The 25,443-nt window shown below is 41.2% G+C and overlaps 1 protein-coding gene across 1 annotated transcript; it reads right to left on the reverse strand.

Annotated features, from left to right (window-relative positions):
* Positions 1 to 543: 543 nt before the first annotated feature.
* Positions 544 to 24,985, reverse strand: UPRT (uracil phosphoribosyltransferase homolog). The gene is made up of 7 exons (XM_034435120.3): positions 24,473 to 24,985; positions 8,530 to 8,572; positions 6,161 to 6,230; positions 3,187 to 3,249; positions 2,769 to 2,930; positions 1,839 to 1,937; positions 544 to 988 (listed from the first exon to the last, which is right to left on the reverse strand). The coding sequence occupies exons 1-7, from the start codon at positions 24,817 to 24,819 to the stop codon at positions 882 to 884; spliced, it is 891 nt and encodes a 296-aa protein (XP_034291011.2). The 5' UTR covers positions 24,820 to 24,985; the 3' UTR covers positions 544 to 881.
* Between the last annotated feature and the right edge of the window lie 458 nt (positions 24,986 to 25,443).

Genomic DNA, 25,443 nt, shown 5'->3' on the forward strand with positions numbered 1-25,443 from the left:
ATTTCTCTGAAATGGTTTGCTTTAAAATTGTGTACAAGTCACCTGTAATGAAATGAAACATTACTTTTGTCTTTAATTGTTCTCATTCTCTTTTAATTGTATTTAATTTAAAAATCAATAAGATTTACTATCAAAAGAAAACTAGCTGACCTGTGGTATAAAAATCTGAGCAACCACCAGATGGCAGAAAAAGCGAAGCATTTTCTGTATCCCTTTGCTACCCTGGGGTGGGTATTCAGAACTCTGCAACCCAGATCTGATGGGCATGCATTGCCTCTTCCATTAGTCCATCTATTCATATGTGAGCAAGTGTGAGCAGTGTAATGTTTTGGACACATCCTCTTTTGAATTGTGCCTGCATTTTGTTTACACATCTTTATTACAGTTACGTAACTCCTATACAGTTTAAGAATGCAATCTACAAAAACTAAAATCATATCCCAAGACTGGCACAAATATGTCAACAGTTTCTAGTGAAAAATCCATCTGTTCCAGGAAAAGGTCCAGTTGCACTATAAAAACAATGAAAAATACAGACAATGGTGCCTTCATAGTTTTTATTTTACTGTTGCAATCAGCCAAATTGGCTACAAAGAATAAATAAAGTAGAGGGCAGCAATTTGAATAACCCAACATTAGATTTCTGTGATCTGCTTTATTGCCCCATCTCATTATTAAAACAAAAACTAGACTTAAGATCAAGTATCTATCCATTTAAATAAAAAATTAGTGCAGGTCAACTATTTCCACCTTTGGACAAAAAAAACAAAAACAAAAATCCGAAGATGTTAAATATTCCCAGATACCTCCACTTCAAATTATAAAATGTAGAAAAATGGTATAATATCTTACAGTAACAAAACACAAATGGGTTAAGTACTTCAGTCTGTTCCAAAATACTTCTGCCCAAAATGTGTAGGTGCAACTGGATGAACCTCTGTTGTCAAAATTGTGATATCTGGAAATTCCTGGATTATTGATTTGGCACCTTAAAAAGAAAGAAAACTGTGAATTATATATGTAGCTATGTTGATTTTCTACTTCTGGAATGTGCCCTTATCCAATTATTATAAGCTTTAATCAAAAGTTGACATAAATTCCTTTTTTCCCCCTTTCCCAGTATTTTGTGAATTCAACAGGTGCATTCTCTTTGGACATATAGCTAATTTCTATATGAAAGCTTACATGTGACAGTTTCCACAGCTGTCAACAAGAAATTCAATTATACTTCTATAATACAGAAATGACACTCTGGAATATTCTTATTTGTATAAGAAAAAAAACTTAGATGGGTCCTCATAGGCATCAAACAAACAGACTTGTATAAGAAAAAAAACTTAGATGGGTCCTCATAGGCATCAAACAAACAGACACACCATTCCTTTCGTTTAATCTGGCTTTTCTAACATGAAAGGATTTCACTATGTAGGAATGTTGAAAATCTTTTCAAATGTTCAAGGATTATATTCATAATTATTCACTCCATCTCAATTTGTATCTACAATATTTTGAAGATGCTCACATCCATGCCTTTTCTGAAGTACACCAAAGACAGTCTGTTTTTCAAAATCTTGCAGCAGACGAGTTAAGATTATGTTTCTCCATGTAACAGATTGCTTGATCAAGTTCTCATTAGTTTTACATATTCGTTTGGTTGTAGATCTATGCTGAAACATCCCGTCTGCCACTTTTTAAAGAAATCAACTATACTGTTGTATATAGCCTATAATAATTTCATTTCTAGCATGTGTATGGATCCCCTTAGATGAAACGAGAGCTAAATTCTTTCCCACAAATACCCTTATTTTATGATTTGCTACTGGTTAGCCTGAACTTACCATGGGGAGTAGAGAATAGACTCAGCAGGATTATAACGTTGGGCTGAACCCCGTGTTCTATCAGGACCTTTACGGCCTCGATCACAGTGTTGCCAGTGCCTGATAAATGGGTGGGGGAGAGGAGTGGAAAAGGGGGGAGGGGAGGAAAGCAGAGGTGAAATATCCAACTGTCTTTTCAAACTTTGTGTGTGTGTCAGAGTCATCTTTCCTTTCGGTATGATTACAACTGGAGTCTCATTATGGCACAATCTATTCCCAATTCTTTTTGAGAAACCTCTACGAAGGAATTGGCTAAACAGAATAGGAACTTGGGAAAAAATAGTCAATTATCAAGTATCTCATGAAGATTTAAAAATCTGTGGAATTCTACATAGGCATGCCATCACTTAAATTAGCAAACTCCAATTATTTGTTTTATATGAATACACACATCTTACTCAATATGTGCAGCATAGGATCAATGTTTTGCCAGCTCAATTAGATTAAGGACTAGACCTGTGATGGGGCAGCGCTGCTTGTTCTCGGTGGCTGAGAAGGGGGGGGCAGCAGTTCTCACCCTGCCACTTGTGCCCAGGATTCTGGAGGAGAACTGCCACCCCCACGCGGTGAGAGGGTCGTGCGCGGGGGGAAGTGGGGTCGCGTACATGCGGGGATGGGCGGGGGGAGTGTGCAGGGGTCACGTTCACGGGCGGAGCACACGGGGGAGCATTGTATAGGTATGGCACACGTACACCCGACCCCCCCCCCATGCTCTCCCCCCCCCCCCGCTTTTGGCAAGCCATGGCAAAAAGGTTTGCCATCACTGGACTAGACCTTTCAGCAAAGCATGAAACTGGTGTATTTTGCATCTCCCAAGCAGCTAAGCCTGTCCTCGCTGGCTTCTCTCTGTTCCAACCGAGCAGCTTCCAATACCGTCTTTAAAGCACTCACTCAGGATGGGGTACATGAGGAGGACTTTCCTTCTGTAGATGTCTGGTGGAAATTTTGCATAGTATACTTTGGCTCTCTGGGTCTCCTCGTCGCTCTGGATCAGGATCTTCCCTATTCGTATAGATCGGCAGCAATCGCGCAAGCCCTGTTCCATTGCCTCCCCTTCATTGGGAGAGGAAAAGAGGAAAACGGGATGGGGCAAAGAAGGGCAAGGGGGTTACTCGCTTTAAAAACTGGTATTTGCACTTTCAACCTTGTTGCAATTCTATGCTGTTTTCCTAAATAGGGTTGACTCTCTTACATAGGTGAGTCCTGGGCATTGTTTTTCAATCTGCATTCTGGCGTTATTGATAACGTGGTACAATGATCAACAGTAAGAAATACTAACAAGCACACAAGAAAATTTTAAGTGACCTACCACTTCTCATTATGCTGACCCCACAGTTTCCCTTTTCAAATTTCACTCCTTCATATTTGTACCCTGTTGAAAAGACATAAATATTATTTTTATTTGTTATAAAGGATTTTTTATTCTTATAAGAGTAAAGAAGTTTCTTCAGGAGTTGGTATCCTTCACGTTATTCAGTAGTAAATGTAATAACTTCATTTCCCAGACAGCTTTTACTGCAATGACATGTTCAAATAAGGAAACAGGAGGTCTTATAAATTTGGAACAGAAAGAAAGGACAATATTGCAATGGTTGACCTTCAGTGATGAGAAATAAAATTTAAGATGCACTTTCATTGCAAACATTTACAGAGGTGTCTCTTTTTAAGCGTTGAAATTTCATTACCATCTGTACAGTAGTCAATTAATAAATTTCCTTTCTAAAATTTAGTCCATACTTTTTTGGAGGGATACACACAGAGAAAGAAAAACTCACTGAGTTGCTGTTGTTGAATAATTAGTTGTGTATGTCTTTCATATTCTGACTCCAAGTCAGAAATCTGAGGAAAGAATCCAGTCACATCTGGAAAGAAGTACCAAAATAACTATGGAAGCTCCCTGACTGGTTTCCTGAAGCCTTCCCCAGCTTTCCAAGAGGTTTGCCCTGTGACTTCCAAAACTGCAGCCTGCATGTAGGAACGAATCAGGTCAAAAAAGCTATTTTAGGCTAATGCATTGAGCAAGATTCCAGGCAAAATTAAGAGAACAACTCTACTTATTATCAGACTATTTATTTACAGACTCTACAGACAACTCTATTTATTTTCAGACTATTGTTCCAATCATATACTGTAGACTCTGGCTTGATAATGCAGCTGGTTCAGCCATTTCTGCCAGAATGAAAAGCCAACTGATAGAATGCAACAGTGCTTCTTGCTTAGAAAACTAGTTTATAATTCTGAACATCTGAAGCTAATTAATACCTAGCCAACCACAGCAGAAACAAACAAACGAATAAACAAAACGCATAGCCAATTTGAACCTGTATGAAAGACCTCTAGGAAATCCCAGGCTGGGAAATCAAAATATATTTAGAGACATGGGTACATGGTTTCTAAGAAAATTACATGGATGTAGTCATGAAAACTCCAGGAAGAATGCTCAGCCTAAAGGGGTTTATATCTTCACCTTTACCAGAGCTTAGACTCCTGTTAATAAGATGATAAAATAAGAAACGCAATCTTATTGCTAACTGATCCTATCTGGATCTAATCTATGAATCAGAAAATATAAAGCTCTTGCTTACATAAAAGCTCTCAAACTATATTAGAAGGACGTATTGATACAAAATAGGTGAATTTATCTTCTAGTTAATTATAGTTGCAACATTTCTCAGACCGACTTGAATCAAATCTAGGGTCAGATGCACAATATCGCAAAGTTCCAATCAGCTGGAAACACAGCATCTTTCAGTCACATGTCACCATTATAATCAGTGCACATTGTTCTGTGTCTGACCTTTTGTTTTTTATCCCCCCTCCCTTACTGAGTAGAAACTCTGAAGAGGAAGGGATTTAAAGAGAGGAAGCAGGCATACAACGGAAATACACATTTAAAGCAATTCACTGGCACTGGCAGCTACGAGCATGCTACACAAACAGCCTGGTATATTTCCCATTGTGTGCCTGTTCCCTCTCTTGTTACCCCTTCCTTTCCAACACCTTCCTTTCTGTTCGGCAAGGGTGGGACTGGGGGAAAAAAAAAAGATCAAGCAATCTCTCCTGTGCCTGACCTGATCCCCCCCATGCACAACAGAGAGACTGGAGAGGAAGGGATTACAAGAGAGGAACAATGGAGAATACACTAGTTTGCCAATTGCATTCAGGGGCTACCAGGGCCATCATATTCCCCACTCTCACCTGCTTACTTTCCTGTAATCCTTCCTCTTCATTGAACGTAGTTTCCTTCTGCTAGCACCAGGGTAAGCATTCCAAAGGGTGGGGTCATTGAGTAAAAGGAAAATACAGTTGCAGTCACAGGATTTCCCACTTAGTGACTGCTTTGGTTAGTGAGAGTTGCTGGCTCCAATTATGGTTGCTAAATGAGGATTACCTGCCTTTGAATGACCATCCATTGATCTAATGATCAATCCTACAGTTTAAAAAACTAAAACAATCTTCTATTTACTGGATGTTTATTTGCATACCTCAAGATTTAGTTGCTTAATCTGTACTGCCTATAAAACAACTGGAATTCTCCAGCATGTAGACCATCTGCTGCAGAAACATATATGTTTCTGTTATATATTATATATTGACATCAGAATGTTATTTAGTCTTTATAATTTTAAGGCAATTCACATATGTGATCTCTTTGGAAATCTATTAGTCCTATATAAATTTTGCTGTTCTTTGATGTTTAGGACAACAAAAACCAGACAAGGACAGCAATCTCCTGAGAATTTTATTTAACATTGCTGCTAAAAAGTATTCCGTGTTTTGTTTAATAATTTTATTTGTTTGTGCTAACGCTATGATATCTTATCCATCTGTTATCTATCTCCTTCAGCTTTGGACTAAATATAGTTAGTCCTTGGTTAGCAATAGTAAATGGCACCAGGAACTCAGTCACTAAATGACAGGGTCATAATGCACAAGAGCACATGACTGCATCAATTTCTGATGGCAGTCCCAGTGGTTTAAACCCAATGTCGCATGATCACTATTTGCAACCTCCTCCCAGCTTTGCCACTGACTGCTTGTCTGAAACCTGTAGTGAAGATTGTAAATGGTGATCTCATGATTGTGGGATACTGACTGAGTCTGCCAGCCAGTTGCCAAGGACCTGAATTGCAATCACACGCTTGTGGGAACGCTGCAATGAACCCAATTTCAAGGACCAGACATGTCTCCTCATTCAGGAGCGTCGGAGCAAATGTTTATTAACCTTTGTATAATTTGGCCTGGGACACCCTCACGCCTTGGGAGCTTCTACCTTCACTTACCTGTTGGAGTGGTCACTGTGCATTCTGTGTATGGTAGTCGATTTAATCCCTCTTCAACTACGAGTCTGATCTGCAAGAGAGGTAAAATTCAAATAACCACAACAAAATCGAAGTTTCAATAAAAGCGTTTCTCACTTCTTTTGTAAGCAAAATTTGTTTCCTGCGTAGTCTAAAATAAGCTTACAGGTAGCCCTCCACTTACTACCAATTGTTTAATGACCATTATCAAAGCCTCAGAAAAAGGCTGTTTTATGGCCATTAAGCCCTTCTTGCCATCATAAAATGTTGCCTCTGCCTGCCCCCCCCCTCGGTTGCAATCACGTGATTGCATCTTGGGCATTTGGCAACTGACTCGCAATTATGATTGGTTGCCAAGTGCTACAAGATCACAGGGGTCATTTCCATTGAAACTGATCTCTTCTAGGAATGGGTGCTTGATGGTTTTAACCCAGGAAAGTTAAGCCAAAAGTTCTTAAAACTAAAACTCTGACTGAGCTTACGAGGGTTGCCAAGTCTGGCCCTTTGCACAGAAAAAGAAGGAAAGACGTGCTAAACTTTTGCTTTTGGAATTGAGAGTGGCTTACACAGCTGTCAGAAAGTAAGGGCAGCTCTTCATCCCCCCCCCTTCTTCTTTCACCGGGAAGGCAGCTGCGGTCCTCCAGCCCCACCCAGGAAAATGGGGAAAGGGGCATTTTAAGACACTGCAGCTGAGTGGCTGCCTTTAACTTTCTCTTCCTAGTTAAGGGCCAAGTGGAGCTGCCTCATGGGAGGAAGAAAACAGCGAAAGCCAATTGGCATAGTGCAGGGCACTGAGGGCAGCTGGGCTGGAGCTTCCCAGGCATTCCCCACTCTTGGAGTGTCCTGGCCTTTGGAGTCAGCTGTGGGCAGCTGTTTTGCACCCTGCTGTGAAGGTTTCCCAGGTGTTTGGCCCTGGCAGGGTGGCTGCTTCATGCGGCACCACTGGAACTTCCCTGGCATTTAAGGGCATAAATGAATGGAGGGAGGGGGGGAAGATAGGCAGGTAAGAGGAGTTGTGGCCAGTTCTAAGTGTAAGTGGGCTGCTGAACACCTGAGCTTTGATCATGAGATCATAGGGGGTCTGCAACAGCTGTAACTTTGGGCACAGGTTGCAGGTCCTTTCGTTCAGCACCGTTGTAATTTGAGTCGTTGAATGGTCATAAATTGAAGTCTAACTGCATAGGACAGCTACAATGGTGGATAAACAGAATATCTTGGAGGATTCTCTCCTTATCTATTGGCATTACTGCTGAACCAATGCAAACAACAGAATAGGTATTTCCAAGAAAACTGGTATTGGAAAATACAGTAATAACTGTCCAATAGTTTAAGACTGGTTATATTAACTAAAAATACCAACTGATTCAGAATCCGTTATGTATTCCTGAATATATATCCCAAAGATTTATGGTTATATGGAAATATTTTACTTGGTAAAACAAGCAAATATATCTTGCCACTGGGAAAAGAACAGTATTTTAAAAAATAGTATTTAAGTCTGAATTGAATTGAATTGAATTGAATTAAATTGAATTGAATTGGATAAGAAATCTCACTGAACTTTGATGGAATTACAATATGAAAAGAAGGAGCACAGTTGCTCACGTGGTGGGGCCCTGGAGGTTGGAAGTTAGCAAGCCCACCTGTGAGACCTGAGTGCTGCTGTGTGGCAGGTTGAGTTCCTGTCATTCACTCCAGCTCCTTTTTGGGAGCCCCCCCCAGGTATCCCGTGGGCAACAGTGATGTCACAGGCTAATTCTTTCAACTCGGAAGCACCCTAACCATACCCCTGACATAAATGGGGAATGGGACAATATGAAAACATAATATAATAATGTAACCAGGGTGGATAAAAATCAATGATTTTTTTAAAAAAATCAAAAAAATCTGATTTTTTAAATTTAAATCGGATTTTTTTTTATTTTTATCGAATTTATTTTAATAAAAAACTTTTGGGGTAAAAATCTATCGTAAGATAGTTTTCTATTTAAGATACATAAATAATTTAGTTTATTCAGCATGAAATGGAGCTTAGTTATGTAGCATGAGGCTGTGTATTCTGCAACACTGGGACTATCGGTGAGTCAACAGTGGGTCAAAAGAGTAGCAGAGATGACAGTTGCTCTTTAAAAATTATGATTTAAATCGAGTTGATTTAAATCAAGCCTTTTTACTAGTGATTTAAATCATGATTTAAATCAACTCGATTTAAATCAAATCCACTCTGAATGTAACTAGACCATTAATGCTAATGACCGATTTTTAAATAATCTATGTTTAAAGATGGAGTCATTATGGTAATAATACCATCATTAATGAGCATAACATAGTACATGAAAAATATGGCTTACCAAACGATCAGCAGAAAATACGAAGTCACCTCTACTGGCTGTCCTGAACAAAAAAGCAGCAAGAAATCAGTTTTATTAAGGATTCAACTTCAGTTTGAATTACTTTGTTAGTTATCTCAGAATATTTAACATAATTAAAGTGTGACACTAGCAACATGCACATTCGTTTCATCTATTATTATATGAGAGAATGTCTAGACTTTACATTTACATCTGATATCATCACCAAGGCCCTTCAACATTAATCATTATAGCAGCCGCCAATATGGTCAGAGAAAAACTCCATCAGAAAGATCTACTGAAGCCATCCTGCTATGGAATCTGTGGGACTTTTTATTCATTTCTTTGGGCGACAATAAGGAGACAGATTATCTGTAAGCATATGAGCAAAACTCTATATTTATTTTTAGCCCCGTCAAAAAGCTCAAAAATAAGCAGCATAGTAAGTTTAATAAAGAAAACAAAATGGATCTTGCATTTCTCAGAGCTCAGTAACATTCAATACCTATGCATTTTATGAAATTAGCTTCTTTTAGTCCTTCTAATCAGATTTTAAAAATCTGACAAAAACATGTTATCGTTTATCTTTTTGAAGCCTTTATTCATTATTTTAAGATATGAAAAAAGTTTGCAACAAACAAGCTGTGGGCCATCCTCAAATAGCAAATCACCTTTACCTGTTACCAGTTGTACACGCAGAATAGAATGGAATGGAGTGGAGTGGAGTGGAGTGGAATAGGGAGTGGAGAGTGGTGTGGCATGGTGTAGTATAGCATAGCATAGCATAAGATTCTTTATTGGCCTAGGCCCTAGTGTGATTGACACACACAAGGAACTTGTCTCCAGTGCGTAAACTCTCAGCATAGATACAAGCAACAAGTGATAAATCATGATCATAATCATAAAGTAAGGCAAAGGTAAAGGTTCCCCTCGCACATATGTGCTAGTCATTCCTGACTCTAGGGGGCGGTGCTCATCTCTGTTTCAAAGTCGAACAGCCACCGCTGTCCAAAGACGTCTCCGTGGTCATGTGGCCGGCATGACTCAACACCAAAGGCGCACGGAATGCTGATACCTTCCCACCAAAGGTGGTCCCTATTTTTCTACTTGCATTTTTTTTTTACGTGCTTTCGAATTGCTAGGTTGGCAGAAGCTGGGACAAGTCACTGGAGCTTACCCTGTTACGCGACACTAGGGATTCGAACCGCTGAACTAGCAATCTTTTGATCAACAAGCTCAGCGTCTTAGCCACTGAGCCACCACGTCCCAACCATAATAAAGTCATCATAAATCATAAGATACAACACTCAGTGATAGTCATAGGATACTAAATAAGCAATCAACATAAATCATAATAGGATACTCAATAAAAACGATCAACATAAAATCATAAGATATAACAACAAAGTTGTGTCATGAGAAGCTAAGGAAATAGGTAATAGGAAAGATGAGAAGGATAGTAGTACTACTGCCCTACTAGGTGGCTTGACATATAGCTAATCTGGTGCCCTAAGGAGCAGGCTTTACCTTGTCTTACATTCTCATAACTCCACAGATTTCAAAGCCTTGTTAACATTATCAACCTTCGATGGAGTTGCGGCTGTAGGTGGCAATAGCGGCAAACTCAGACACAGAATATATGTTCCCTCATCTCAAATTCAATCTATATTCACAAAGGAGATCTATGCCTTGTCATGTACAGAGTCAGGGATTTCCATAAAAGAAGTCCTAAAAGAATGAAAAACAAGAGCAGAAGCTGTGAACTGGGTTGGGAAAAGCCAATAACTAACACGTGTTCTCCCCAGTTTCTGATTCCATTTGGAATCTCCAGGAATTTGAAGAAAAACCAGGTAATTTAAAACAGATAACAGTATTTATTTCTGTAGGTGTAGGTAAAAATATTTTTTGCACTATAAAACGCACTCCCCCCCCCATTTCCAGTGGGAGGAAATGTCTGTGCGTCTTATAGAGTGAATGTTTCTGAAGCCCCCCCACTTGCCGGCCCCCACCCTTCGGATGTTTTCGGCCTCCGCATGCCCTGTTTTCAGCCCATTCCAGAGTTCCGTTCCTTGGCAGAGGCGATCAGCAGCGATACCCGCCTGGAATGGGCAGAGAATGGGACACACGGAGGCCAAAACGGGGCATGTGGAGATCGAAAACAGGATGTGTGGCAGCGGCAATGGGCTGTGGCAATCCCTGCAGCCTGGAACAGCTGATTGGTGGTATTCTGAGAGGCAGATCCAACCACCAATCAGCTGCTTGTGCTAAATCAGATTGTGGTAACGTGCTGAAACTGACCAGGCTGTTTGCTGCAAAGATGCTAGCCAGATGAATACCGATGGATGCTGGGAGGCAGAGGCAGATTTTTTTTTTCTTGTTTTCCTCCCCAAAAGCTACCGTATTTTTTGATGTATAAGACGCACCGGAGTATAAGACGCACCTTAATTTTGGGGGAGGAAAATGAGGAAAAAAGTATTTTACCTCTGCCTACCAGCATTTAAGGTGGCGCCACCCTCCTCCTCCTCCTCCTGCAAGCGAGAGGTGCAGGGACTACTCGCTTTCCCCCAAAGAGACCCCTCGCATGCTCTGGGGGGAGGGACAGAGCACAGCCTGAGGAACAAACCTCTTCGGGATGGTCTGGGGGGGGTGAATCTGCCCTGCAACTTCGGGGAACAAGGCGGGTGCCACGATTTGCGGCTGGTCACCCCTCTGGCCGCGCTGACTTCACTCCCCATTGCCCGGATTCCCCAATGCAATTCTCAAGAGTCGCGCTTCAGGTGGCAGCCAGTTCCCCTGCAATGTGCAGCGGGGAACTGGGAAGTGCTTTGGATTTGGGGAGGAGATTGTAGCGCTGCCACCTGAAAGTGTTTTTCTGCACATTGCAGAGCCACGCGCCCCCGTCCTTCTTCTCAGCAGACTCAACTTCTCTTTCCTCCTGGCCAGATCTGCCACCTGAAACACGGTGCACTTTTTTTTGCCTCTGCACACCCCATGTTTGGAATTGGGAAGGGGATCGCAGGTTCAGGCGGCAGGGCTACATTCGGCGTATAAGGCGCACCCAGATTTTCACCCCCTTTTTGGGGGTAAAAAGGTGCGTCTTATACACCAAAAAATATGATAGGTGTGTCTTACGGTCTGGAGCATCTTATAGTGAAAAAAATATGGTAATTAGCAGGATTCCATATTACAATGTTGATTTTTTTTTTTTTTTTTACTGTGTGGTGCTGATTTTTCCATTTCTCTCCTAATTATAAATTTGAGCTTTATGTCTAATTTACATAAAACTCACGTGTACAAGTTTATTAATTTTATTAAAATACATTTTTCTTGGATAATTTGACTCCTGTTTCAAATGCCTCAGGAGAGAATTTGCAGTAGATCAGAGCTATCGGCCCTGCAAGGTAGGCCAGACTTGAATACCAAAGTCATGTATACTAAAGCTACTTTTATTATACAGTTACAGTAAAAGAATCTTGTAACTCTGAAAGTGCCTCTCCCTTCCATGCCTTTATCCTAAAGAGGCGGCTCCAGTCTCAGATGCTTTCTCAAATTCCATTCCTGCTTTGGATTCTTATTTGACTGTTGCTTTGGTTGCAGCTCTTCCTCCTCTTCCTCAAGATTATTCTCACAGCCCATTACAAGCATCATCTTGTGTTCTGTCCAGAGCATCGCATTATCTATTTTGTAGTTTCTCTTTACTCACCCTGACTATTTGCATTTAACTCTGTAAACAGGGATTTCTGCATTTAAAAAATGCGAAATTGTGAAATTGATTTATTTCCCAAGGAAGAGTTAAATTCTCTAGTCACTTGCCAGAGTTTGCATTAGAGCCTTTTTTTTCATTAGTACCTTTTAACTGCCAATGGGACAGCACAGGTTGTGAGAGCCACCAGATCTTTCACCCATAGCAAGGTAAGGATGTCAGGAAAGGCACTGATTGGTGGTATTAACCAACCCACAGCAGGAGCCAGAACAAGGGGTGAATATTTGGAGGGTTCCCAAAAGACGTTGGAGACCTCCAACATACCACTCTATAGGCTGAGCCAATCTGCTACATACGGAATCTAACTAAATCATTCTCCTAACAGAACAACACAATAGTAAAAAAAAATGCAACAAATTGTTTCAAACCTGGTTCTTATGCCGGCCAGTTGGCTAGATGCGGCTTTCAAAATGATACTATATGTATCTAGTGCTGGGGAAATTAGAAGATTCAGGCAGTTCAAATGAATATAAAGATTTATTGCAAGCTTAAGCTCTCGACAAGAGTCTGTACTACTAAGGGTTGAGGGAAAATAGATAAGAAAGGCATTCAAGGTGGGCTGGATTTAGATGGGTGCAGGGACTCATGACTTATGATTTGTTTGACCCCTCCCTCAGGCTCAGCCTGGTCCTCTCCTACACTACAGATAGTCTTCGACTTACAACATTTAGTGACTGATCAAAGTTACAATAGCACTGAAAAAAGGAACTTATGACCATTTTTCAGTTACCGCCTTTGTGGCATCCCTCTGATCATGTGATCAAAATTCAGATGCTTGGCAACTGGTTCTTACTTATGACCATGGCTGTCCCCCCAAGGTCATGTGACCACCTTTTGCGACTTTCTGATAAGCGAAGTCAACGGGGAAGCCAGATTCACTTAACAACCGTGTTACTCACTTAACAACTGCAGTGATTCACTTAACAACTGTGGCAAGAGAGGTCGTAAAATGGGGCAAAGCTCACTTAACACATTTTCACTTAACAACATAAATTTTGGGCTCAATTCTGGTTGTAAGTTAAGGACTACCTGTATCTGGTCCAGGATTCCTTGCTTCCTACTCCAGACTCCCCACCACCCACCTTTTTAACATCTGTTCTCAATTGAAGAAAACAAGAAACCTGGGCATTATAACAAAGAACAATTGTAATATTGATTCTGACAGACCTAAAGCTTAAATCTGATTCATTAAAAAAAAGCAGAGTCAGTTTTCAACTGAAGTAAACAGAATTTTTATAGAAGTGTTAAGTAACCTAAAACAATTATCGGCAGAACAGAAACATAAAGAATTCCCCCATGTTTGCATTCAGTTAGTTAATTATGGATTTCACTAATAGACACATACTGTTCTGAGCTGCTTCTATGGAAACCAGCTCCCAAAATCAGCTGCCCCAAATCTCCGTTTTTATTGTCAACTGCGGCACTGTTACCATTAGCCTTGAAATCAAGCAAACCAACCTCTGCCCAAATATTTTGTGAAATTTATTCTCTTCAAAAAGTTCAACATACTGATATAAATAAGAAACACTAGTATTTATTTATTTATTGAACACAGACACCTTGGGTGTTGGGCAGCTAAAAACGACACAGAAACACAATCCAAAGCATCAACGGTAGTGAACTCAGGAACAAACACACCTTACTTGTATCAGAGCTCCTACGAGCACTTTGACTCCAAGGCCTGGGAGAATAACCAAGGTCTTCACATTCCTGGGAAGCCTGCCTGTATCTCCAGGAGGACATTTGATCCACAAGACAGGTGCCCTGAGAAAGGAGGCAGTCTTCCAAGGACTCAACGGCAGGCAGAAATATTTGCAGAGGCAGCCCCACAAATAACCTGGCCCCATCCCATGTAGGGCTTTAAAGATGACAAGCAGGATCTTGACCTATCACCTTCTCTGTGACCTTTGTCAGAAAGGCAAGCATAGAGACTAAATGAACATCGTTTAGTACTGCTAATTTCAAGGATGGCCTCCCAGAAAAACATCCAGCTGCTGTTACTTGCCTACAATCCTTCACTGGCTTCCTGAACCCTGAATTTGACCTCTAGCTCCTATAACTCCAGTCGGAAAAACAGGCATTTATCAATGTTGCTGCACTCTACGGATGCTGTGTCATTGTCATTCCAGACCATCAAACCTCCATTGGCAGCCCGACATGCTCCGGCTGCCTAGCTGAGCACACCAACAGAGAGGGGTTGCTCTCTGCTCATCACTAGGATTGCCACCACCATTTTTTCTGCCACATCAGGATAAAAAGCTAAGGGCATGTTCCACAGTAGCTCTGTAGACTGGTTCCACATCCCTCACCCACTACCTCAAAGAACTGTCTGCAGCATACTGAAATCCTCTAACATCCAACAACAGCACGAGATGCCCGACAGGGGGAAAAAGGTAATATTTTAATAATTAAAATTGTAGTTTATTGATTAAAAGGTTGGACTAGAATCCAGAATACACATGTATGAGACTACTAGCAGTTATGAAAACTCACCGTGTAACAGTGGGCTATTCATTCTCTCTCAGTTCGGCTATTTTGCAAGGTTGTCTTTGTGGGAATAAAATGAAGAATTGGAACGAAAGATAGAATATAAATCTAACAAAACAGTACGCTGAAGAATTCTGGAGTGATTGCCTCCTGAATTAATAATGGATTGAGCCTATTTAACCAAAAGTGCCAATTATGCAAAACCAATACAATCTTTGCTCTTTTGTGCACATTACCAAGTGAAGAATTGAATTCACTGCTTAAGTGATTTGATTTCTTTTTTAGAATAGAATAGAATTCTTTATTGTCCAAGTGTGATTGGACACACAAGGAATTTGTCTTAGGTGTATATGCTCTCAGTGTACATAAGGAGAATAAAATACATTCATCAAGAATAAAAAGATACAATACTTACTAATAAGCTGTCAAATCGTACTAGGAATTTCAAAAGACTTGCTCCATTCCACATTTTTGTCAGGGGATGCCAATTTTTTAAAATATTTCTTTTGGGATTTTTAGTTAGCACTCGATTTTTTAATAACAGATATAACTTTTTCTGAATTCATATTTCCTTAATTTAATATGTACTTCTAGGGAATGATTTAGATTAGATAAACATGAAGCAAGAAAATTGTATTTCTGCTTCTGTACCAACTGCATCTGCTTTGAAGAAAACACAAACACAGAGAAAAAACGCCAAATTGTTTGTATCGTATCTACTTCATTCTGTGATTACCAATTATACATTGTTTCTTGACAAACTGACTTGCCCATTATACCAATCTTTACCTGTAAAGTCCAGTTATATGAGAAGAGTGGAGTATTTTAGGATGTACATTCAGTTTATGCAGTTTATAGGTCTAGCCAGGTTCAGTGACATTTATTGTATTCACATCTTACCTTTTCACCTGAGAAATATATTTAGGGCAAGGAGCAGAAAGCAAAATGTACAAGCAAATTAAGACCATAGTTGTAAGTACTTGAGATACTGAATTTAAAAGATATGTGAATTCACTCAAAATGTTGCACTCAAGAAATGAGTACTGAAATCCTTTGTATGGGTCTCTGCAAATGAGGGAATACCCTAAAGGGCCTTTGCTGAAGATATTTAACAGCTGGACAGTTTCATAACCAGCTGTTTTCATACTGGTATGATCTGATCATTGTACTTTGCCCTGAATAGCACTTTGGATGCTGCATATTATGTCCACAGCTATTTTCAAATGCTTTCCAAGATTAACTCATTATAGAGCACATGGAGTTTCATCATCACTTAAAGGTGTTTATGCTACAAATGAAGCCAATACATGAATTACTGCAGCTAACACATTAAATAATGGGATAGGCATATTCTATGCCACCTCCTTAGAAATTTTATCAGTATAGGGCCAATTACTTATCTAATTTACATTCTACTTTCCACTCAGTTAAGTAAAAAGCTCAACTGGGTATCTTAGGCCAAACAATTATTAAAAGTAGAAAATAGAAAATTAAACCAATGCAAACCTTAATTAATAATTAAAAGTGTAAAGAAATAGGAAGGTAATGTTACTCTTTTGCGGAAGGCACAAATTCCCTACCTCTAGAACTGACTAAAATCTCTATGGAATTGGCTTAATTTTCTATTAACCAATAGCATATTTATCACTCAGAATTAACCTTCAACATGGTTGTCATCAACCCACTGTCAAATCCAAATTATTTCTATGGATTCTAATTGTAGTCTTAAAATTACATGTCAAAAAGCACTCCGTTGGATGTAAACCACATATTGGTTTCACAGAAATATTAAAAGGCATTGGGACACAACCAAACCGTATGAAATTCTATGAGCAACAGCAGATTTCTAGTGCCATGGTACAAAACAATAGCCTCAAAAGAAGCCCCCTATTAAAACTTCATGATAGCAGGACTAGAATCCCAGCATTTCAAACCTCTGAAATTGAGCTCAGGAAGGCAATTCAAAAGAATATCATAATCAATACTACCAATAATTTCACAAATCTTGGTTGCTAGCAATTTCTAACACAGTGTCCCTAAATATTCTGGTCCACAACTTTAATCACACCTATGCATCCTGGCCAAAAGCTGACTTACAATGCTAAAGCATCTATATAAGAAAGCTTTTGCTAACAATTGTCTGAAAACAAAATCTCATTATTAAGATATAACTAAAAATTCTGCATAATCTCTGATCCTTCAGCTTCTTCTGGCAGGATGGGGAGGGCGGGCATCAATGGCTTTCTCAATAGACTCTGTACTCTGATATAATCTCCCTTGATTGTGGGTCATATGTGAAAAGTATTCCATGGGAATACTTCCTACAGCAGCTGCATGAAATCAATTTAACTTTCTCTCTCTGACTAGCACAAATTTTATCACACTGCCTCCAGAATTGAAAAAAGCAAAACACAGCTAATGGCCATCCATTTTGTTTGTGTTTATTAACTCCTAGAAGAGGCTCTTTGTATGCCACGTCTGGCAAGAATAAAGGGCACGGCTTTTAAAACATCCTGCTTGGAATACACACATCAAAGGGATAATACGGAATTTCATTTTAAAAGAATTGAAGTAAAAAGTACACAAATACACACATAACACATTTGCAAACAGATGGGGACACACAGAGAGCACCTCACCAAAGTGCTACTGGAACAATGATCACCACACTCAGCATTCTTTGATTCTACTGTTTCTGTAGTGACTCAGCCTAGTCCAATTCTACATCTTTTTTAGAGAAGTCTGTCTCTTACTCTTCCTAACTGTATTTCATATTCTCCTTTCTAGCCCTGTAATAGTCCAGGATAATGAGCTGTTATTCTCTACTGAGTGAAAGAGAAGAATCGCCCATTTGAAATTTGCTTCAAGTATTCCATTATTAAGCATCTACACTACAGTATTGATTTGGGGGAGGTGGGGAGCAATAATTCTGGAACATTACTAGCATTAAACTTTAGAACAAATGATATATACTAATGTAAATACTTTGAGGGTAAAATATTAATCTTCCATCAAAACAAATAATTGAGATCATTCATTACACCAAAAAAAAAAAAACCCCAAAAAACCCCCATTCCTACAGGATATTTTCAGAAATTCTGCACCTGCTTACATGCAGTATTCCTTATCAGCTTGATAACACATCCACATGGATTCTTTCTTACATCAGCCTCTTTCTCCGCTTTTCTGTGCCATAACACACATTTCTCTAATGATGCAACACAAAGACAGTAGCAGACTGAACTTAGAAAAATGCCCTTTGGTGAGAGACAACTTTCCATATTAAGGATTTCACACTTTCCACGGCTGCTTTCTGCATCGTTTGAGTTATACATTAATGAATCCTTCAGCACATTAATCGTACAACATATTCTAGATATTTAAAACTATAAATGTTTCAATACTAATAGGAAATAATTTGAGTGAGACATTTTTATAACAGGATTACACTGCTCCTGACACAGTGGGTCACTGCCGAGTGAAGCAATAACAAATGTATGAAGTCAGCGAAAGCAAGCAATAATTCTACTTGCCCTGGAGCATGCAACTAATCAGGAGGCTGCCGAGTACAATTTGTACACGAGGAAAAGCTCTCGCCGATCGTCTCTTTCAATAGGAAAGGGAAACATTTTCTTCAAATTCAACTCAACTGTCGGTGACAGTATGGACATGCCCATGTGCCCACGTTAATTTTGGGCAGTAATACAGAAGGGTGTTGCCACTGCCTTCCCGAAGCAGGACCCACAGCTGCTCGGCTGACAAACCCAGACACGGTCAGCCAGGTGCTGCCACCCACTGAGGCTTATCCCAAAGCAGAGAGTCAGAACACGGGCAGTTTGGAAGTAGCTGCTGCAACAGCTTTCGAAAAAGGAATGGCTGTAGGCACAACACCATGAGCCACTAAAATAAATCAGGTCAGTGTTCTTTACAAAGATGACCACATCCACAGACTATATTAGGACAAAATATCCCTGGCCAAGTGAAGCTGGAGGCTGACCCTTGCGGAAAGTCTGCCCCCAGCCATGAAAGCTCAGGAGATCTCTTAGGCCAATCCTGCCCAGTTGAGCTCAGCCTGCCAAGGCTGTTGTGGCGAGGAAAGAATGGAATCTAAATCTAGTAAGTTGATTAAATGAGAACCGCTTGATCAGGAAAAGAAGAAAAGCAGGAGAAAACTATTGATTCTGGTAAGAGACCCGATGTCCCCACAGGTTAGCAAGAACAGGTAGTCCTCGACTTACAACTGGCCACTTAGCAACTGTTTGAAGTGATGGTGGATCTCCCCAGGGATATTTATCACCCGGATCCAAAGTTCTGATCCTCCCCCTGCCTGTGGTCACACAAGCACACTCTGGGCACTCAGTCTTTACAACCATTTGTAGCGTTTGGCAAGTACAATTTGAGGTTTTTGCTGGAAATTGGCATTTATTTCCGAGTTTCCGCAAAAAACACTCATTGCAGATAATGGATTTGTATAATGAACCTAAACCTTAAATTTGTTGCAGAACTAGACTTTATCCATCTTTCCCCACTTTTTTTTTAACATTCTTTTAGCAAAGAATGACATGCTACTGATCTTTGCAAATGCTCTGGAAGCCTTATACACAATGAAACTCAAAATGCTTTGAAGTGAAAAAGCTAATGCTTCCACAGGAAGTATATAATTACACATTATGAGATTAACACTGCAATAAATTAGTGAACTCTTACAAGGTGAGAAACAAAGACATTTGTGGGGTAAGCTCTCTGATTTTTCAAATCTTTAATAGTAAAGTGGCATTTATTTTCATAGCATTTTATTGAAGACACAAGAGATCATTTGAAGCAAAAGGCTGTAATTTGCCATTACAGATGGCACTGTAGATCTCATACTTAAAATTTTCTCATGAGTCCTGCAATGCCCTGCCTCATCGTTGTCCAAGAGCATGCAATGATCTTGTTTCAAAGCTTTTACTGTATCCTATTTGTGTGCTTTCATGTTTATATTTCTGTATTGTTTATCATGATTGCATGTTATTTTGACTGCAAGATACCATCAGTATAAGAAATGGATAGAAATCACCTTATCTACATAAGGGAATAGAAACAAGCCACTGATCTTAATGTAATTTTTTCTCAAGTACACTTCAGATCTGAGCCAGCAAATATTTTTCTGTACGTTAGAAGAATCAGCTTTGGCAATCTTAATCATCTATTTTGCCGAGTGCTGTGAATATGACCCTAAACAATTAAGAACCTGAAACATTACTGTGACCTTAGAGTCAAATCCAAATTTGTAGAACAGTTCTTTTAGGACTGATGTTATACAGTCTCAAAAGTGACTTCTCCCTGTTAAACATACCTAACTCCCTCAACCATTCATCATATGATTTGGCCCCCAGACCACTTATCATTTTTGTTGCTCTTTGCTGCACTCTTTCTAGGGTCTCAGTGTCTTTTTTGTATTGTAGCAACCAGAATTGGACACAGAATTCCAAGTGTGCCCTCACTGGTGCAATATAGAGATACTATCACTTCTTGTGATCTTGATGCCCTCTGTTGATGCATCCTAGGACTGCACTGGGTTTTTGGTAGCTGCAGCACACTGCTGACTCATGCTTAAATAGCGGTCCACCCTCCTCTCACAGTTACAATTGTTGAGTCAGGTACTGCCTATTCTATACCTGTACATTAGGTTTCTCTTGCCTAAGTGTTATACCTTACTTTTCTCACCACTGAACTGCATTTTGTTGGATAGGGCCTAGTGTTGAAATCTGTCAAGATCCCTCTGTATCCTATCTTCTAAACTGTTAGTTATTCCAGGCAGCTTGATGTCATTTGCAAATTTCATGAGCTCCACCCTTCTATCCCTTCATCTAGATGATTGATGAAGTACTGGGCCCTAGACGGAACCTTGAGTACCCCACTGCATGCTTCCCTCCATGCAGATGTAGTTCCATTAACCCTCCCTGAGTTCATTTGCTCAGCCAACTGTGAAGCCATCTGGTGGTGGTGCAGTCTACCCCACATTGTTCTACCTTTCCAAAAAGTAGGCTGTGATCAACTTGTCAAATGCCTTACAGAAGCCCAAGGAAACTATATCCACTGTATTTTCCTGATCCACTAATTTAGTTACTTTATCAAAGAAGGCAGTAAGGTTTGTCTGGCATGGTTCGTTTTTAACAAGCCCATGTTGGCTTCTAGCAGTGGTGGGTTGCCCCCGGTTCGCACCGATTCTATAGAACCGGTAGTAAAACCGGTAGGAGGCCCCGCCCACCGACCCCATCATCAAAATGCTTCTGCACATGCGCAGAAGAGCGTGCGGCCCCGCTACAAACCAGTAGTAAAGGTAAGTAGAATCCACCCCTGGCTTCTAGGGATCGCTTTATTCATTTCTGATCATCTTTTCAAGGAAGAAATGGTCGTTTAAACAATAAAATCCAGATTTCAGGAATTATGCAAACAAAAGGTCATCCTCCACGTTAAAAATATGTCCTTAAGTTTCATTGTTCTTTCTACTGAAAAGTTATTTTCATAAAGCAGAAATTATTTATTTATTTGTGGTAGGTGTTGCACTAGAAAATTTCCAAGACCCAATTTGCAATGTCATCTAGATTAGAGGGTATTTCCAGCTTTTACCACAGCAGGACTTGTTGAGAAGTTGTAGAATTGCTGCATAAGCTTGGATATATTTCCCAAATCGGTTTAATAAAAAATGAGACATTACCTTAAAGCAAGATCCACTCTACTGGTTCAATAATTCTAGAATGAAGGTGTATATAAGACAGTACCAATGTCTATAATATCTACATTCACTGTGTTTCATTTGTTAAAAATTGCTTGATATTAAGACCAATGAAAATGATACAATCCCACCATTTACTTAATGTAGTTATATTTAAAAGCCATAACATCATTTGAACAGGTTTCAACAAATTGCAAAGCAATGTAATTATCACATTAATTATAAAACCAAAATCAGAATAGGTAAGAAAAAGCATCAAAATTATAACACTGAGATGCCCAGAATACATTAGCTATTTATACAGTTATTGTTGGCCCTTTGTTCAAACAAGCCCCTTGGCACTTAGTGAAGCATCCACATTAGATGTGTGGCATATTCTAGAAGAGCCACCCATCTAAAGCATGTTGCAGAATTAGAAATACCGGTAGCTTCTTTCTGCACAAATTTTGTGACTTGTTTCAAAAAGAACAAACTTCAGAACCTGGTTTATGTGTACCAACAAATAACGAACCCGGATGCCTCTATGCACTTTAACTACTAGAGCTGGCAAGAAGCCTGAGGTGGAGTCATATACTTTGCTAGTGTGTTGTTTACTTAGTGGCCTACAAGCAAACAGGAAAAATAGGTTTTGAAATTGTTCTGAGAACACAAAATTCTGGCTTCATATTGCAGCTACAGTATGGGTTCTTTTGCTTCCAGCTTCACTAATATTATAATAACTGGGTTAATGCATCCAGCTTCACTAATATTATAATAATTGGGTTAATGCATCACAGTAAGATGAGTTTGTTAACAAAGATTACTAAATAAATCACAATGAGCTTTATACATTAGGTCAAACCATGTAGCTTTATAAGCACAGTGGTTGAGTTCACAGTAATGCTAAGTCAGGGGTGTAGTGTAAAACCTTTCTTGCATAAAGGCACACTTGAGTCTTTGGGTGGCATGAGGGCCCCCAGCCAAATGGGTGGGGCCAGGAGGGAAAAAACCACCTAAGTTTGATTCATAATAAATGAATTCAATACATTTAAAAGTGTGCTGACAAACATTTGGTCTTTCTCACATTATGCACCCCCATGCTAAGCTGCAAGCTAACCACATACAGGTCTGTGCAATGTGTGAAATCCATCAGTCTCCATTAAACAAGGTTATTGCAAGAACATTCATTTCATCTCAAAAGTCTGCCTAGCCAAAAAGCTCTTCTGCATCTACGTACAAAGGAAAATGTTTTTAATAAAAGACAGCTGGACTCATCAAGTCTTACAGTACTATGACAAAACTAGATCGGAGAGCAAGCCAAGAACAGTGAGACAGCAGAGGCGGATTTGCACTGACACACACTATGAACTTTGACGCAGACTTGAACTGAAAGCCCTACCCTGAATGCCTGCCTTTCAGAACAGGCTTCTCTACACTCCTTTGATGGTTCAAAGACGTCGGCACTTGCCCCCACCCAGGTTGGTCTCTTTACAGAATAGAAGATGCCTTGGGCCAGTGTCATCTGGTGTGGCTGTACTTTCGTAATACTCCTCTAAGCTGGGTAAAATCTGGATGGATGACTCACCTATCTATCATGCATTTCTGATAAATATTACCCCAAGCATTATTATTACGCAGCAAGAGTTAACATGCCTGTATTTCAGAGGAACTGAACCAAGAATCCACATACGTGTACTCATTTAATGGCTGAAGCATTGCATTGCATGAAGCATGGCTGTCATTTTTACATCATCAGGCTTACCTATAAAGACCCCTCTCTGCTTACAAAGTTGGTTCTTTCTCAAAACATAAATTTAAAAAATTGATGGAAAATAATTCCACTAGTCAGCTGTAATGCTTTATCTTAAATTCACTTTTTTAAAGAAGACTGTAACATTGTTTCTAACACTTTTTGTTTCTTTCTGTATACTAAAGCACTAAAAAGGGAAAAATGAAAGAAAGAACTCTCTTCCAGACAATTTTGCACCTGGCACAATATAGAGAGTCAGCCTTGTGTCATGGTGAAGATGCTGACCTAGAAGCAGGAGAAGGTGGGTTCTAGCCTCTCCCTTGGGCACAGAAGCTGGCTGGGTGAGTGAGGGCAGTCTCTCTCTCTCTCTGTCCAACCTGCCTCACAGGGTTGTTGTGGTAGGGAAAACAGGAGGCAGACGTACAGGTAATCCTCAACTTACAACAGTTCATTTAGTGGCTGTTCAAAGTTACGATGACACGGAAAAAAGTGACCCGTGTCCATTTTTCACTCCTATGACAATTGCAGCATCCCCATGGCCACGTAATCAAAATTCAGAGGCAACTGACTCATTTATGATAGCTGCCATTTCTTGGGGTCACATGATCCCCTTTTGCGACCTTCTGTCAAGTGAAATCAATGGGGACGCCAGATTCACTTAACAACTATCTTGCTAATTTAACTGCAGTGATTCACTTAACAAATGTGGCAAAACTCCCTTAACAAATGTCTCTTTGTGGTCGTAAGTTGAGGACTACCTGCACTTATTGGAGATGTTCGCTGCCTTGAGGTGACCTATATAATATACACAGATGCAAGTTAAATTAGATAGGATAGAATAGATAGGATAGAATAGGTAGGTAGGTAGGTAGATAGGAAGATAGATAGATAGATAGATAGATAGATAGATAGATAGATAGATAGATAGATAGATAGATAGATATTGATATCACAAGAGCCATCTCTCCTTCTGGAATATCAGATGCCACTCAACTTTCCAGCCTTTCCTTAGTTGCCCTCCCCCTTCTTCCCCCCCCCACCCCCGGAGAAAAAAAGATCTCTCTCTCTCTGCTGCACCTGCCGACGAAGCCCCGAGCCCGGCCGGCCCTTCGCTTCCTCTCCCCCGACGCCCGCTGGCTGGCTGGGCAGGGCGGCGACGCGGGGCTGCGGTCTGGGGAGAGGCGCTCAGCTTGCAACCCCCGCGCGGGACCCTCCCCGGGGGCGGCGCCCTGCACGCGCTTACTTGTCGCGGATGATGGTCTGCAGCTCCCGGATCTGGTCGTTCATGGGCAGGAGCTTGAGCTGGGCCGCCGCCGACCCCGGCCAGTCGTGAAGCGTCGTGGGGGTGGGGGTGGGGGTGGCCGCCTCGGCGCTCCCGTCGCCCGCGCAGCAGCCGTTCCCGCCGGCGCAGCAACATCGGGTGCCGTCGGCGCTGCTGCTGCTGCTGTCCGGGCTCAGACTGTCGCCGCTGCCCGGGCCGGGGTCGGCGAAGCGCAGCTGCCGAGGCCCGCCCTCGCCGCTCGCCGGCATCCCGGGCTCTGCCGCCGCCGGGCCCACCACGCGCCGGTCGCGGCAAGGCATCGCCTCCATGCGCCGCCCAAGAGCCACGGAGCCCCGCCACGCGCTCCGCTTTACCTCAGCCCGGGGCCCGCGTGCCGGCCCGTGACGCCGCCGGCCTCGGGCGCTCCCATTGGCCGCCGCGCCTGCCGCTCGGCGCCGCGCCGCCACTCCCGCCGTTCGGAGGAGGGGCCGGGGCCCGCCCACTCTCGCCCCCTAGCGAGCGCGCGGGCGGGCTCTAGCCCCGCCCCTTTCCGGCCTGGGCAGGAGCTGCGCGGCACACCTGAGGACCTGCGTCCCGGGCCCGTTCACCTGCGAGGAAGTGCCGTGGGCCGGGCGGCTGCTGGCCTCGCGTGGGCCCCCCCGGAGTCCGTCCATGGGCTGCTGTGTCTCCCTGAGTGAAAAGAGAGTTCGCGCCGGTGGAAAGTTTCCCAGCGCCCTAATCGTTAAACTACATTTCCCAGAATCCTTCGCGCGAAACCAGGCCTCTTAAAGGGGCGGCTTACATTATTATTACACTGCTCAAAAAACTAAAGGGGAGACAAGCAGAAGACATCGGAGAAATGAATGAATGAAATAGCCTCATTAAATACTTTGTTCGTTACATACCGTAGTTTATACACTGCTCAAACAACTAAAGGGAACACAAAACTACTG

This window comes from Pantherophis guttatus, chromosome 12, assembly GCF_059756535.1.
Source record: "Pantherophis guttatus breed Tessera chromosome 12, ASM5975653v1, whole genome shotgun sequence".
In the NCBI taxonomy this organism is placed as follows: Eukaryota; Metazoa; Chordata; class Lepidosauria; order Squamata; family Colubridae; genus Pantherophis; species Pantherophis guttatus.